The sequence below is a fragment of the Notolepis coatsorum genome (genome assembly GCF_963971535.1).
Source record: "Notolepis coatsorum genome assembly, chromosome: 2".
Taxonomy (NCBI): Eukaryota; Metazoa; Chordata; class Actinopteri; order Aulopiformes; family Paralepididae; genus Notolepis; species Notolepis coatsorum.
The window spans coordinates 27,112,090-27,127,219 of record NC_140166.1 but is presented as its reverse complement, the minus strand read 5'-3'; the positions used below and the strand labels follow the sequence as shown (position 1 = coordinate 27,127,219).

Here is a 15,130-nt window from a genome sequence, read left to right as displayed (position 1 = left end):
TTGGTGAGGTGTAACGTGTGGGAGGTCACACTACCCTCACCATCTCCCTCCCTCGCTGTGCAGGCGCCCTGACCGACCTGTAGGAGTCGCTGTTTACAACGACCAGAATACCACCCCACCGGCTTCCCTCCCGCTGACTCTGCCAATTGAGCCAGTATGACGGCCGGCCAAGCGCTTAGTCCGCTGCGCCACCCAGCCGCCCCAGGAGTGTATGTTTTGTATTGTGTATTTGTATGTTGTTGATCGGTAGAGTCCTTTCTCAGCACAATCCATGCTATTCCTCATACTAGCTCCAGCTGGTTAGCCTCAAACCAATGCAAAGTCAGTAGGGTCAAGCTCCCGTCTGTACAAGCTAAGATAAGATAAGATAAGATATTCCTTTATTGATCCACTTGGGAACAGACTGATTAACTTGAATCCACAGCACACAAAGTTGATTTCCGTTGTCTTCGTTTAACGTGCACCAACGACAGCAGCTCGACCCTGTTGACTTTGTACTGGCTTGTGGCTAATCAGCCGAAGCTAGTATGAGGAAGAGCGTGGATTGTGCCGAGAAAGGGGCCACAGGGTTCCAGAAGGTGGTCTATTGCTTTTATACAACAGTTATTAAACCACATCTGGTTTTATATCGTCAATATGGAGCATGGAGAACTCACCGGTGACTGGGCTTTGGAGAAGTTGACATGAGCATAGAGCAACACGGCGATGTCCTTATGTCCTGCTTCCAGAGCAATGGACAGAGCATTACTCTCATCCTGGAGAAAGAAAGAAAGAGAGAGAGAAGATAGATAGATAGAGAGAGACATACAGACGGAGAGATACAGCGAGAGAGAGAGAGAGAGAGATACCGACAGAGAGAGGGAGACAGAGAGAGAGACAGACAGCGAGAGAGACAGGGAGACAGCGAGAGAGAGAAAGACAGACAGACAGAGAGAAAGACACAGAGACACACAGAAAGAGAGAGATTTGATTTTTAGAAAAACTTTATTTACATAATATCACTATAAGGACTATGTGTCAATACAATTAAATAAATACAGATTATATCACCTCATCATACTAAAAACACATGTATGTGTAAAGTGAAAGAATAAATAAAAGCAGTGCTAAAATACAGCGGCCCCTCTACAACACTCAAAGTTAGTCGATTAAAAACAAAGATGCATCCAGGTTTCCAGACAACTAGGGATCGGATATCGGCCCGGATATGAAAGAAATTGCTGGATCGGTATCTGTAAAAATATATATATCGATTTAAAAATTGATTGATTGATTGATTTTTATTGTGGAGTAAAAGACAGCATCCAAGGGATAAAAACATGAGAAAGTGCAAGCACTTATTTCCATCATGGTCCCTGATTTTGGACATGGACAGACATCATAAAACATAGAGCATCATAATAAAACATAATAAAACAGAGCATTATAATAAAACATAGATCATCATAATAAAAAACAGAGCATCATAATAAAACATATAGCAACCCCATAAAACACTCCCTACCCTCTCCTTCCTAGATGTGGCTATTCTATACTTCACTGGCTAGCCATTTCTTTGTGCCACGTCTAAAGCTTCCCCCCTCTTCGATGTTTTTCAGTGCCACTGGAAGCTTGTTCCACTCCAGTGCTGCAGAATATAAAAAAGTATTTGTGCCCATTAGTGAGTTGAATTTTGGCAGAATAAAATCCGTACTGCTCCTTCTAGTGGAGTATGAATGATTGTCACGGAATCGATTAAAGTAATTGGATAGATATTTCGGACCTGTATTTTGAACTATCTTGTGTGTGAGACCTAATTTGATGTGAATTACCCTTTTATTGACCGGAAGCCAGTTTAGTTGCCTAAAGAAAGTTGGCCCTAGGTGAGTGCGTGGAGGTAGCTTAAGGACTACTCTCATTAATTTGTTTTGAGCTGTCTGAAGTTTGTTTTTCAGGACCTGTGGAGTGCCACTAAATAATAATAATATAATAAATAAATAAAATAAATAATAATAATATAACAAATAATAGTTTTTTTTTAAAACCAATTCAGTACATTTATATCTATGTGTTAATTTGTTACATTTTGTTTAAGTCATGCCTGATGTTGCCTTGCACAAAATAATGATCCCAGTCTCTTCCACACAGTGAGGCATACAGTTTATTAATTGAACAATGGGTATCGGATCGGTACTCGGTATCGGTATCGGGACTGAAAAAGTCGGATCGGTGCATCCCTACAGACAACATCATCACCTCCTATTAAAATCCGCTGGATATGCTGCAATCTAAAAGCTGCTGTTCTACCCTCCAGGTGCACCAACCCCTGACCCCTCCTTCAGCAGATTAAGTACACTCTGTGGAACCCAATGCAGTTTAAACTCACCATAATAGATTGTACTTTTCCTAATAAACCAGCAGGGGGCTCCATACATTTCAACCTGTGCCAGAGCGTAGAGGCAACCAAGTTGTTGTTGATCAGAGCCCTCCCTCTGAATAACATGTGAGGTAACAGCCACCTCCACTTGGCCGACCTCCCCTCTACCTTTTCTACCACTCCTTCCCAGTTCTTCTCTACAGTCTGTTCATCACCTAAATAAACACGCAGGAACTTTAAGCCTCCCCTCTTCCAGCTTAACCCTCCTGGCAACTGCTACAGCCTCAAGGTTTCAAGAATGCTATCCAAAATTGTCCCATCTTGCAGATTTCTAACAATGACAATATCTGCATATGCAGATAAAATAAAATGTTAAAAACAGGCCATCAATGCTAAAGTGAACATTGTGCAACATTGGTTCGATAGAAAGTGCATACAGCATACCAGACATAGAGCAACCATGTCTTATACTCAGAGTTGCTTTAAAAGGTTTACTTAGTCCACTATTCATTTTCAGCACGCTCTCAATGTCTTCATACATCACCTCAATCTTGGCAATGAATCCAGGGCTGAGGCCAAACCTTTCCAGCACTTTTTACAGGTACTGGTGCTGAACCCAATCAAACCAGCCCTACACAGAGAGCTAATATCACACATGTACTGGTAACAAGTTACCCAAAGGTTTAGCACCACAAAAAAAACAAAAAAAAAAACACACAAAACGTCCCCCACCCCATGTCCTCAGAAAAGTCAGAGGCATCCAGCCCCTCACACCACTCCCTGGGCTGACATGCTCCCTCCTCTCAGACAGAACTCCAAAAATACCCGTTTGTAAACATGGCGGCTAACAGAGCACTGTTCAATTAGGAATTTACCAAAGTGGAAGGTAGAGTTTCACTCCCTCTGATCGAGGCTACAAAACAACATCCCTGCTGGCTGAGGAGCGTCCACTTGCATCGACGACACCATCGCATCAGACAGAGTGCTCGCTTCGAGTGAAGCTGCGTGTACTAAACACACCCGAGGGCTACGTTTCAGTAAACACGTCCTCGCTGACTTCTGCTCTGCGGTCTCCCTCAGGGGAATCCCCGTTGCCATCTTCAAGTATCATTCCGTTACTTTGAAAAACTCAAGTGAACTTTGTGAGGTCCATCGCTCGAGGGCAGAGGTTTTTTTTCCTGTGCGAGAACTAATGACTGAACTATATGAAAGTGTAAATAAACAGATAGATAATTAAGATAATTATAGGGCAAGTGCATTCCATTGCAATCCCCCACTCCCCCTCAAACCCTTCCCCTCTGCTCTGCAAGTGGCCACTTGCGTTACAAGTCAGGGAGTGCAGACACACGGTGCTACCTATTACCAAGGGACAAGGGTAAGTCAAGGAGTGCAGACACACGGTGCTACCTATTACCAAGGGACAAGGGTAAGTCAAGGAGTGCAGACACACGGTGCTACCTATTACCAAGGGACAAGGGTAAGTCAGGGAGGGAAGACACACGGTGCTACCTATTACCAAGGGACAAGGGTAAGTCAGGGAGTGCAGACACACGGTGCTACCTATTACCAAGGGACAAGGGTAAGTCAGGGAGCGCAGACACACGGTGCTACCTATTACCAAGGGACAAGGGTAAGTCAGGGAGGGAAGACACACGGTGCTACCTATTACCAAGGGACAAGGGTAAGTCAGGGAGGGAAGACACACGGTGCTACCTATTACCAAGGGACAAGGGTAAGTCAGGGAGGGAAGACACACGGTGCTACCTATTACCAAGGGACAAGGGTAAGTCAGGGAGCGCAGACACACGGTGCTACCTATTACCAAGGGACAAGGGTAAGTCAGGGAGGGAAGACACACGGTGCTACCTATTACCAAGGGACAAGGGTAAGTCAGGGAGGGAAGACACACGGCGCTACCTATTACCAAGGGACAAGGGTAAGTCAGGGAGGGAAGACACACGGTGCTACCTATTACCAAGGGACAAGGGTAAGTCAGGGAGGGAAGACACACGGCGCTACCTATTACCAAGGGACAAGGGTAAGTCAGGGAGGGAAGACACACGGCGCTACCTATTACCAAGGGACAAGGGTAAGTCAGGGAGCGCATGGCATATTACTTATTAACGAAACGTAGCCCGGGTTCGGGAATTTATAATACTCACGCTGTCGCTGAGGGTGGCGTCGCAGCCGGGCTGCCCCAAGAGCAGCTTAACGATCTCCACATGGCCGTGCTCGCTGGCACACATGAGCGCCGTGGAGCCTTCGTCGTCTTGGACGTTGACGTCGGCCCCCTGTGCCAGCAGAGAGCGCACCATGTCCATCCGGCCGTGGCTCACCGCCAGCATCAGCCCCGTCTGGCCAGCCTGCAGCCACAACAAGTTCACAGGACATTAGGATCCAGGTCGGTGAACGTGTCTGTGCACTCTATGAATGCTCACAAGTTAACTCACACTGGTCTAGTTCTATTCAGTGAGAACTACCTTACAGTAGGTTACTTTAGCTTCTATGTTGTGCTGACTGTATGCATCTAATTCTATAAGTTTAGCCCCACTAATAAGAGCTAGCAATAGGCTGTAGGGATGGCTCCATCAGTTGCCTGGTCGGTCGGTTAAACGGCCTAGCTATAACTTTCGAACAGCAATGGCCAGATTGGCATGAAATTTGTCGTGCACACCAAGAGATACCAAGAGTTAGAAAGCTATTGATTCACAAAGCAGCACAGTCTCTAGGGGGCGCCAGCAGGGCTTTTAGACTATTAGCTTCACTGTAATTCTGATTCTTGATAGATGACTTTGTGATGAGTGCTGAGCAGAAACATCAAGCCAATATAGGTAAATATCAGACCAAAACAAACATAAAAAAAAGAGTGCAATACCAAACGGGCCCATCTTAGTGCCCTCCTTTAACCCTTCACACCCTGACCACTGACCTGGCTGGCCCGGGCGTTGACATCTCCCTTGCTGAAGAGCTCCTCCACAATGCGCATGTCTTTGGGGGCTTCTACGGCTGCCAGCGCAGCTAGCATGATGGGCGTATAGCCCGCCTTGTTTTGCTGGTTCACATTACACACATCTGCACACAAATACACACATTAACAAAAAAATGTATAGCAGAATGTTGGATTGTTTCCGTTTAGCCCCCACCCCCTCATTCGTTATCTTAATTGAATTGTGTTGCAATTATACACGTGATTCGATTTGCTAATTGTAATCTTCTGGAAGAATATCGTAGCCAACAGTTATAGGTGAGATTATATAAAGACAACAGACCCACTAACAAACAATGTAAAGTGCTTTACACTAAGATAAGATTTATTGAAATTCACTACTCTAAGAGCATAATCGCTGCAGTCAGGTGAAAACCTTTCATCTCCATAAGGGAAAACATTCAGGAACTGAGGAAAAACAACCTTGTTTTCTGCTTGTTCTGAAGCTCTGCTTTGGAGTTTTGAGTGGGTTTCATGGTCCTTAAGGGCACAACACAGGACCAGAGATACAAGATTTTCATCAGACAGCAACAATATATTTGCATTATGGTGGCCTTCAGTGGTAAACTAATTCTTGTAACTCAGTAATAACAGCGTTACACTCTTCCACTAAGAACCACAATGTGTGTGTGTGTGTGAGAGTGTGTGTGTGTTTGTGCGCCCCCCACCCCACCCCACCCCCGTGACCTTTGGAAGTGTTACACGTGATTGACTCGGCTATTCTTCTAACGACACAATAATGTAGAACTCCTGTCATTCTCGTCATCAAGCGCTTCCTCCCTGGTGTCTGGACTCAACTTCTCAACTCTTTACTCTAAACCTAGATGTGCTAAATATGGCTGAGAGGGTCATATCACAGGAATGTATAACACGTGTAATAATAATAATAACATATAATAATAACATTCCACCTTTTTCCCCCCTGTGTTTCTATTCTGATTCTTTTGGTAAAAGGATTAGAGGTGCCATTGAACGGTTGGATTCCATTTGATTATAACTAAGGCTGTCAATCGATTAAAATATTTAATCTGATTAATCGCATGATTATCCATAGTTAACTCAAGATTAATCGCATATGTTTTATCTGTTCTAAATCTACCTTAAACGGATATTTTTCAAGTTTTAATACTCTTATCAACATGAGTCAACAAATGCTTGCTTTATGCAGCCATTTAACACAAAAGGATGACCCCTTTTCATCAAATTCAAAACAGAGTGATGCACAAAATAACTTAAAAGAAAATAATCATTTAAAACAATGAATAAAATGTGCATGAAATAATAGGGGAAAGAAAACGTTAGGAACTTGTTACATTCACCCACAAAAATAGTGGTGTTAAAAGAATTGTGCGTAGAGGGCGGCTGGGTGGCGCAGCGGACTAAGCGCTCGTCACCAACGCGAGAGACACTGGTATCGAATCCGGCTGTCAGCGTTGCCTCCGGCTTGGCCGGCCGTCATACTGGCTCAATTGGCAGAGTCAGCGGGAGGAAAGCCGGTGGGTGGTAATCTGGACGTTGTAAACAGCGACTCCTACAGGTCGGTCAGGGCGCCTGCACAGCGAGGAAAGGAGATGGTGAGGGTAGTGTGAGCCTCCCACACTTTACACCTCACCAATGAGAGTCCGTGCTGGCAGGTGAAAAGAAGTGGCTGGCTGACTCTGCATGTATCGGAGGGGACATGCGATAGTATCTATCAACCCTCCCTAGACCGACCAGTGGGGGGCACATGCGAGCAACGTCCAGGAAGGGGAGGGGGGAATTGGCATGACTAATTGGGATGGGAGGAAAAAAACAGAAAAACAGGAGAAGTGGATAAAAAAAAGAATTGTGCGTTAACGCGTTAATAATGCGTTAACTTTGATGCGTAAACCTATTCGTTAAAATAACAAAATAAAAACACACCACGTCATATTATGTCTGCATTTGAGGAAAATCTTTTGTGTATCATCAAGGTTACCCTGTTTTAGTTTTATTGTGCAGCCTAGAATAACACATGTCACTCATTCACGGTCCAGCTGAACAGATTGTGGTCAAAATGGACTAAAGAGAGCAGATGATTCAGAGGGCTATGGAGATGAGCAGAATGATGAGGACCAAGCGTGCAAGCTTTTGGGGGAGAACCGGCTGGGGGGTGGGTGCTGTGGTGGGACAATGGCTTCAATGGGAGAGGGGGGTGGGGCGGGTTGACAGAGGACACAAGGACATGAAGAGGAAGGGACATAAAAGACTTTTAGAGCAGAGAGAATGGACGGGACCTCATCACAGTCTAGTGAAGCCTCAGAGGGGACACCCCGGAGTCAATGGGGGGAGGAAGAGGAGGGAGGAGGATGGCTAAGAGGGAAAGGAGTAGACAGAGGCGTGGCAGAGGAGTAGAGAGAGAAGAACAGAGCAGAGCAGAAGAGCAGAACAGCAGAGTAGAGTATAACAGAACAGCAGCGCAGAGTAGAGTAGAGTAGAGTAGAGTAGAGTAGAGTAGAGCAGAACAGAGCAGAACAGAGTAGAGTAGAGTAGAGTAGAGTAGAGTAGAGTAGAGTAGAGTAGAGTAGAGCAGAGTAGAGCAGAGCAGAGCAGAGTAGAGTAGAGTAGAGTAGAGTAGAGTAGAGTAGAGTAGAGTAGAGCAGAACAGAGTAGAGTAGAGTAGAGTAGAGTAGAGTAGAGTAGAGTAGAGTAGAGTAGAGTAGAGTAGAGTAGAGCAGAACAGAGTAGAGTAGAGTAGAGTAGAGTAGAGTAGAGTAGAGTAGAGTAGAGCAGAGCAGAGCAGAGCAGAGCAGAGCAGAACAGAGCAGAGCAGAGCAGAGCAGAACAGAACAGAGCAGAACAGAGCAGAACAGAGCAGAACAGAGCAGAACAGAGCAGAACAGAGCAGAGCAGAACAGAACAGAGCAGAACAGAGCAGAACAGAGCAGAACAGAGCAGAACAGAACAGTAGAGCAGGACATAACAGAGTAGAGCAGAGCAGAGCAGAACAGAACATACCGTAATTCCTCTAATAGTAACCCCGGCTTGTATTTGTTTCAACTGTAGCGGGTACCAGGCTTGTATTAGGAGGAGGCCTGTATAAGAGGGAGGCCTATATTTCAAATGTTCAAACGGATCATAATGAATAAATCAACATTTTGTGTCAGTTTGAACCCAGTCAAATGTACTGGGTTCATTTATTGAAACCAAGTACTGTATGAAATAGTAAACAGTGCAATTACAGGTGGTCACTGGTCATTTCAACGTTTTCAACTAGCTCAGTATGCAGCTCAGTATATTAGTAACCCGGCTTGTATTAGGAGGCCGGCTTATAATTGCTTAGCTCAAGAGCGCACCCGGCCATTAATAGAGACCCGGCTTGTATTTGAGACCCGGTTACTATTAGAGGAATTACGGTATATGTCTCAGAAGGGCAAGCTGTGGAATAATGGCAGTGGTTCTGAAACTTGAGTGATGAAGGAGGGATTAGTGATGAAATATGAAGGATGGGGGGTGGAGGAGAAATGGGTGATGAAGGAGGAGAAATGGGTGATGAAGGAGGAGGGATGGGGGATGCAGGAGGAGTGATGAAGGAGGGATGAGGGATAAAGCATGAGGAAGTAGCCTAACATCCTTATCCAAGTGAAAGGCATTGTGGGACATTATTTCCACTACAGAATACAAACTCTGAGCTACATTTAACTTTCTGCCCTCATCCTTCACCCTGCGACACCCACCTGCCCCCTGCCCGTAGCCACGGTTTGAGAACCACTGGAAATACATCGACCGACTGCTCTCTCACCTGCATCCAGTAGCTCCTTCACCACCCGGAAGTTGGAGTGCGACACGCTGTAGTGGAGCGCCGTGTTGCCATTGCCGTCGGCCATGTTGACGATGTGGCACAGCACGGCCGGAGAGGTGGTGCCGAAGGCCTCCAGGTAGTCCTTCACCATGCCCGCTAGCGCCTCCTTCTGGCTGGACACGCGGAACCACTCGTGCTGCACCGTGTTAAGACAGGTCCTCTGCAGACGGGACACGAGAGGCTTCTGGGTCATTTCCTCTCCACGCAGTACAGAGATCAAAGCTAGAGCGTTGCACTCCCTCTACACAGTACAGAGATCAAAGCTAGAGCGTTGCACTCACTCTACACAGTACAGAGATCAAAGCTAGAGCGGTGCACTCACTCTACACAGTACAGAGATCAAAGCTAGAACGTTGCACTCACTCTACACAGTACAGAGATCAAAGCTAGAACGTTGCACTCACTCTACACAGTACAGAGATCAAAGCTAGAACGTTGCACTCACTCTACACAGTACAGAGATCAAAGCTAGAACGTTGCACTCACTCTACACAGTACAGAGATCAAAGCTAGAGCGTTGCACTCCCTCTACACAGTACAGAGATCAAAGCTAGAGCGTTGCACTCACTCTACACAGTAAAGAGATCAAAGCTAGAGCGTTGCACTCCCTCTACACAGTACAGAGATCAAAGCTAGAGCGTTGCACTCACTCTACACAGTACAGAGATCAAAGCTAGAGCGTTGCACTCACTCTACACAGTACAGAGATCAAAGCTAGAGCGTTGCACTCACTCTACACAGTACAGAGATCAAAGCTAGAGCATTGCACTCCCTCTCTACATTTAGTTTTTACTCTCGCATATCGATATCCAACCCAAATATTGGTGTGTGTGTGTATATAGTGGAACATTCATTCCCTGAAACATACAACGTACAGTTACTAAGAGGCTGAGGAGTCTTACCAGGTCCTTACTGTTCACAGCTCTGGGGTCAGTTAGGTGAGAGTTCAGAACGTTGCAGGCTGCCAGCATCTTCTCACTCAACTCATGCCTAAAGAAAAGACAGACAATTAGCAGTTGGGAGAATATTTTAAATGAGTATGTCCCTCATACGAGCTCTGGATAGTTAGCCCCGGCCCAAACCAATGCATAGTCAATGGGGCCAAGTTCCTGTTTGTATGAGCTAACTGAGGCTCAGTGCAATATACTTTGTGTGCACTGTGGAGTAAGTTTCAGTGAGCCTCAGTCAGCATGTACAGATAAGGACTCTAACTACCGAAGGTCAAAGTTGTGGAACTCCACATATTTTGGATTTTTCTTTTCTGAACTTCAAAAGAGCACTGAAATCACATCTCCTAGCTCACCAATATTTTCCATATGGGCTCCCTATACAAACCGTGGTCTGATGGCTTTCTTTTCGTAGAGCTTGTTTTATTTATGTTGTATTTTGTTCATCGTCTTTATTTGTAGTTTCTTTACTTTTATTTTCACTAAATATGAAGACGTGTGGCATAAGTGCCTACTTCAGTGTCTATCTTTAGACCTGCTTGTATGTATTATGGGTGAATGTTCCTTGTGTGTGTGTGAGAGGGGGGGGGGGGAGCGATGGTGGGGGGATGTTCGGGGTATTTTATATTGATGTATTCTGTCTATAATTTTGTTTCTTGGAGAATGCCACATGCAAGCGCCTGGACAGTTTTTAGGCAATTCTCCTTCACATTTCTTTGTGGACTATATTGTATTATATGTAATTGTTTTTATATGTGTAAATAAACAAACAAACAGACAAACAAAACCAGCTGGCGCCTCTGACCCACCTCTCCGTCGTCTCCTGCTTCTCCAGTCCTTCCTCCTCATCCCTCCTTTCCACATCCACTGCTCCCTCGCTGGGCAAGTCTACTTCCGGAGTAGCTCTCCCTTCCACATTCCTGTACTCCTCCTTCTCCTTCTCCTTCTCCTTCTTCTCCTCCTCCTCCTCCTCCTCCTCCTCCTCCCCCCCCTTCTCCTCTTCCTCCTCCTCTTCCTCCTCCTCCTCGTCCGATCCAGAGGAGCTGCTCTCATCTGTGCTGGAGTCGTCACTTGATGTAGTCTCGTACCTGGACCAGGAGGGGGCAACAAAGTACAGAAGAAACTCAAGAGATGGTCAACAAGGCATGAGGGCCGTAAACCCACTGTGGTATACCTACCATTTCACTACCGCTCTGCCTTAAAACAACAAGGACAAATAAATCCAATAGTTATTTTTTTTACCATATAGAAGTTGTTTGTTTTTAGCTGCAAGGACGAGAACCATAGAAGGACATTTAGTTTTAAGCATCAGCATGTAGGACTACTTTAAAGCAGATGTGTATTTCAGTATGTGGCGTAAAACTGTGGACTTTTCTACAGAAAGATTTAAAGGGTTGTATAAATACCTTTCAGTTCAAGAAATTATAAAGAAAGAACAATCAGACTTAAAAAAAAGTAAAAGGGTGATTCACTTTTTTCTTTTACGGAACTGTGCATCATTACAATTGATCAAAAATATAAATTAAATTAAATTAAATATACACGCAGTGCAGGGTTCATGTTCATTCTTCAAGAGTGTGATTTGAAGATGGAAAAGCAGCTTTTTGGAAACTGCTCAACCCGATGTGAGCCAGAACATAATTATGTCTGTTTCACTCCAGTGTTCATAAACATTACCGTTGTAAACAAACTTTTTTCTTACAGCCACAGAATACAACAATTCCAGTTAAAACCTCCTGAGGCAGAAAGTAAGAGCACAACACAGCCTCTCCGGGCTCCCTCTCTCTGTATGGAGAGATATATACAGTCTATTGGTTGATGTACATAGTACTAAATGTATGAGAGTGATACATATAGTCTACTGTCTATTGGTTGATGTACATAGTACTAAATGTATGAGAGTGATACATATAGTCTACTGTCTATTGGTTGATGTACATATTACTAAATGTATGAGCGTGATACGTATATGATTGATTGATTGAAAAGGTTATTAACAGATTGCAGAATGGGTACAATACAGTACAGCTCAATTATTATAGTCTACAGTCTATTGTTTGATGTACACAGTACTAAATGTATGAGAGTGATACATATAGTCTACTGTATTGCTTGATGTACATAGTACTAAATGTATGGAGACTGTGGTACATATAGTCTACTGTCTATTGTTTGGTGTACATAATATGGAGAGGTGTGTATAGTCCAGTGTTTAGTTTACTGTATGTGAGTTCCTGTTGTTATTGTACTGGTAGTGTACATTGTACATTTAAAATGTAAAGGTAGTGTGTCAGTATGTATTGTGAACATTGGAACTTTGATATGTCTTTGCACCACTATCACCAAGAAAGCCGTTTCAGATTCTCATTATAAACCTGACGACGTGTCTGGGATGTTATCTTTTCAAATTTGCGGTGTACATTCATGACTCCTAGAGGAAGAACCCTATTGATTTGTGATCAGAGTATCTCCTTATCTGTTAGTCATACAACTGATATCCAGAAATGCGAGTACTGATTTGTCTAAACATTTGCCCTAAGGACCTATGAAATCCACCATATTGTAATTTTGCAAAACACTTTCCCCCCTACTCCCCCTAGCCTGCTCACCAGCCTTGCTGTGTGGAATCTGGGGACTAAATGTGTCATATTAGACCAAGGGTTCTCAAACCTTTTAATACCACAACCCCATTTTATTTAGGATTTTTTTTGGCGACCCCACACTTAATGTATTGCGTAATTTCAATGTGGAATTAAGGAATATCAAAATAAAAGCACACGTTGTTGAACTTGATCATGCATATTTATTAGAAAATTGTATTACAGCACTATGTTATCAATACACATTTGTATAAATATGTTGCCAGAACATAATTTTTTTTTTAATAATAATTATTGCTTTATTATAATTGTTTTACTTGACAATGCACAACCCAACTGTTTGGGTCGTGACCTGTAGCTTGAGAACCGCTGATTTAGATAATCGATAGGCCAAGCCATACGACGGCGAGATATTTCTGAAAAATGCATTGGTACAGTAGTCTCCAGCTCCTACCGCTCACCATGATGTCACTACTGTAGTGACTGTAGGACTGGACTTGAGGGTAAAGGTGTAGAGATACTGTTTACTGCCATTTTCAGTAGTTTATTGAACAATTTTATGGAAAAAAACTAATTTATGCAATATATAGGAATCAATATACGTTTTTGTAAGGGTTTAAAATACATCTGGAGGGGATCTTTAAGGTAAAGGTTCTATTTGACCGTTGACCCACTCACCCTCCGTTCACCCCGACAAACTGTAGGTTCTTCTTGGTGCCGTTGGAGCCCGGTCGGCCATCTTTCTTCTTCATGATGGACTTCAGGGTCGTCTTTGTGCTCTGACCGCAGGGTTGTCCTGAGGAGACACCACAGCATCGTCAGAACCATCGCTACAGACCAGAACCACAGCATCGTCAGAACCATCGCTACAGACCAGAACCACAGCATCGTCAGAACCATCGCTACAGACCAGAACAGCAAGCAGAGCTGCATGAACTATGGAGTTAAATATGGATGACAACACGATGAAGGCAGATTGTGGGATGACGATAGACCTGTTCGCTGTATACAAACATACCGCGTTCGAGCCAATCAGCGATACCAACTGAGTCACGTGACTAAGTTGCCCCGGACCTGCGCGAGCTGCTGCGCCAAAAAAGAAGTACAACAGGGCTCTATGGAGAAGCCATGGCACTGCCCTGACTAAAAGTAGTTTTCCACCGAAAACGGCTGGATGCCGTTTTGCCAAATCAGCACGGCTGTGAGTGTGAGTCTTTCACCTTTTACACATCTAGCTTTGGCATGGATTGATTGTTTAGATCGCTAGCATGGCTAACAAATGCAAATATATTGTAGTCTACCCCGTTGTTTTGACCAGGATTACGTTCCTCTCTGCCCCGGTGATGCGCGCACACATCCGCTCTGTGGTGGAACCCAACTCATCCTTTCTGGTCGTAGACGGATCAATATAGGTTTAATAGTGAAACATGTAACGTTATTAGTATAAAGTACATGTCGGTTAAATGAGCTAAGAGGAGCGCTCTCATCCCGGCCGGCTAGGAGAGCACTGGGGGGGGGGAGAAGGGGACACGGAGCTTAATGCCTAATTTATACTTTAGACGTCAAAGTGGTCACGGAGGTTGCAGCGAGCGTGCCGAGCTCCCGCGAGCCTACCGGCGACGCCTACATGCAGCTGGCCAAAATGGAACCGATTGATTACCCCCCCCCCCCCCCACGCACACACACTGGAAAACCTTGGGAGGTTCTAAATAATGTGGAATAACATGGAGTAAAGTGGGATAACATGGAAATCAAGTTTTAATTTCAGTTACTGAGATTTGTTTGGCTGATAAAAAAGGTTACAGTTTGCTTTCCGCATGGACTGAACTCAAAGTAAACAAACACCGGCCTGGTTCCTTCATTCCAAAACACCACTTGATAAAAAGCAGGCTCCCGAAAACTCCTGGAGCGTGATCAACAGCTTTGACGGCGAAACAAAGAGCGTAGTCGCTTCTAAGTGTCCTACCTCCAAAGCTGTCGCGTCTGTGTGGCATGGAAACCCAGAGGTATCCCAGTCATTTTAAGTACAGGCCTCAAAGCCAAATACCAGCGCCGCAGGGCACAGCGGAGTCAGTCAGCACATCTGCCAAGACCTGCCCTGACGAGGGGGCCTCCTCTTCTGCTGCGTCGGGGCAAAGACGGCGTGTGTCGTCTCATGTATGTACATGCATACTGTACGTGTATGTGTGTGTGTATATGTATGTGTGTGTGTTTGCTTGAATGTGGTGTAGCCTATAAACTATGTGGCAACAGAGACATTCAGCATGTCCTTTATTTTGACAGGTGGGTGAGACGGCAGGCTGAGGGTGGGGGGGGGGGGGGGGGGGGGGTGGCGAGACAGAGAGGACGCGAGACATCATCAAGGCTGCGGTCGGAAAAGTGGTGTTGTTGTCCAGCAGGGGGCACTCTGTCCTCTGGACT

General features: G+C 44.8%; 1 protein-coding gene across 2 annotated transcripts in view; it reads right to left on the bottom strand.

The window, feature by feature from the left end:
* The window catches only part of kank1a (KN motif and ankyrin repeat domains 1a), a 218,026-nt gene that overhangs the window by 1,312 nt on the left and 201,584 nt on the right, over nucleotides 1-15,130 (bottom strand). For both annotated transcript variants that reach the window (XM_084338250.1, XM_084338249.1), the window contains 7 exons: nucleotides 13,388-13,505; nucleotides 10,919-11,197; nucleotides 10,065-10,152; nucleotides 9,103-9,322; nucleotides 5,286-5,428; nucleotides 4,519-4,719; nucleotides 657-755 (listed from right to left, as the gene is read on the bottom strand). In XM_084338250.1, coding sequence (XP_084194376.1) covers nucleotides 657-755; nucleotides 4,519-4,719; nucleotides 5,286-5,428; nucleotides 9,103-9,322; nucleotides 10,065-10,152; nucleotides 10,919-11,197; nucleotides 13,388-13,505 — 1,148 coding nt within the window. The remainder of the gene's footprint in view (nucleotides 1-656; nucleotides 756-4,518; nucleotides 4,720-5,285; nucleotides 5,429-9,102; nucleotides 9,323-10,064; nucleotides 10,153-10,918; nucleotides 11,198-13,387; nucleotides 13,506-15,130) is intronic.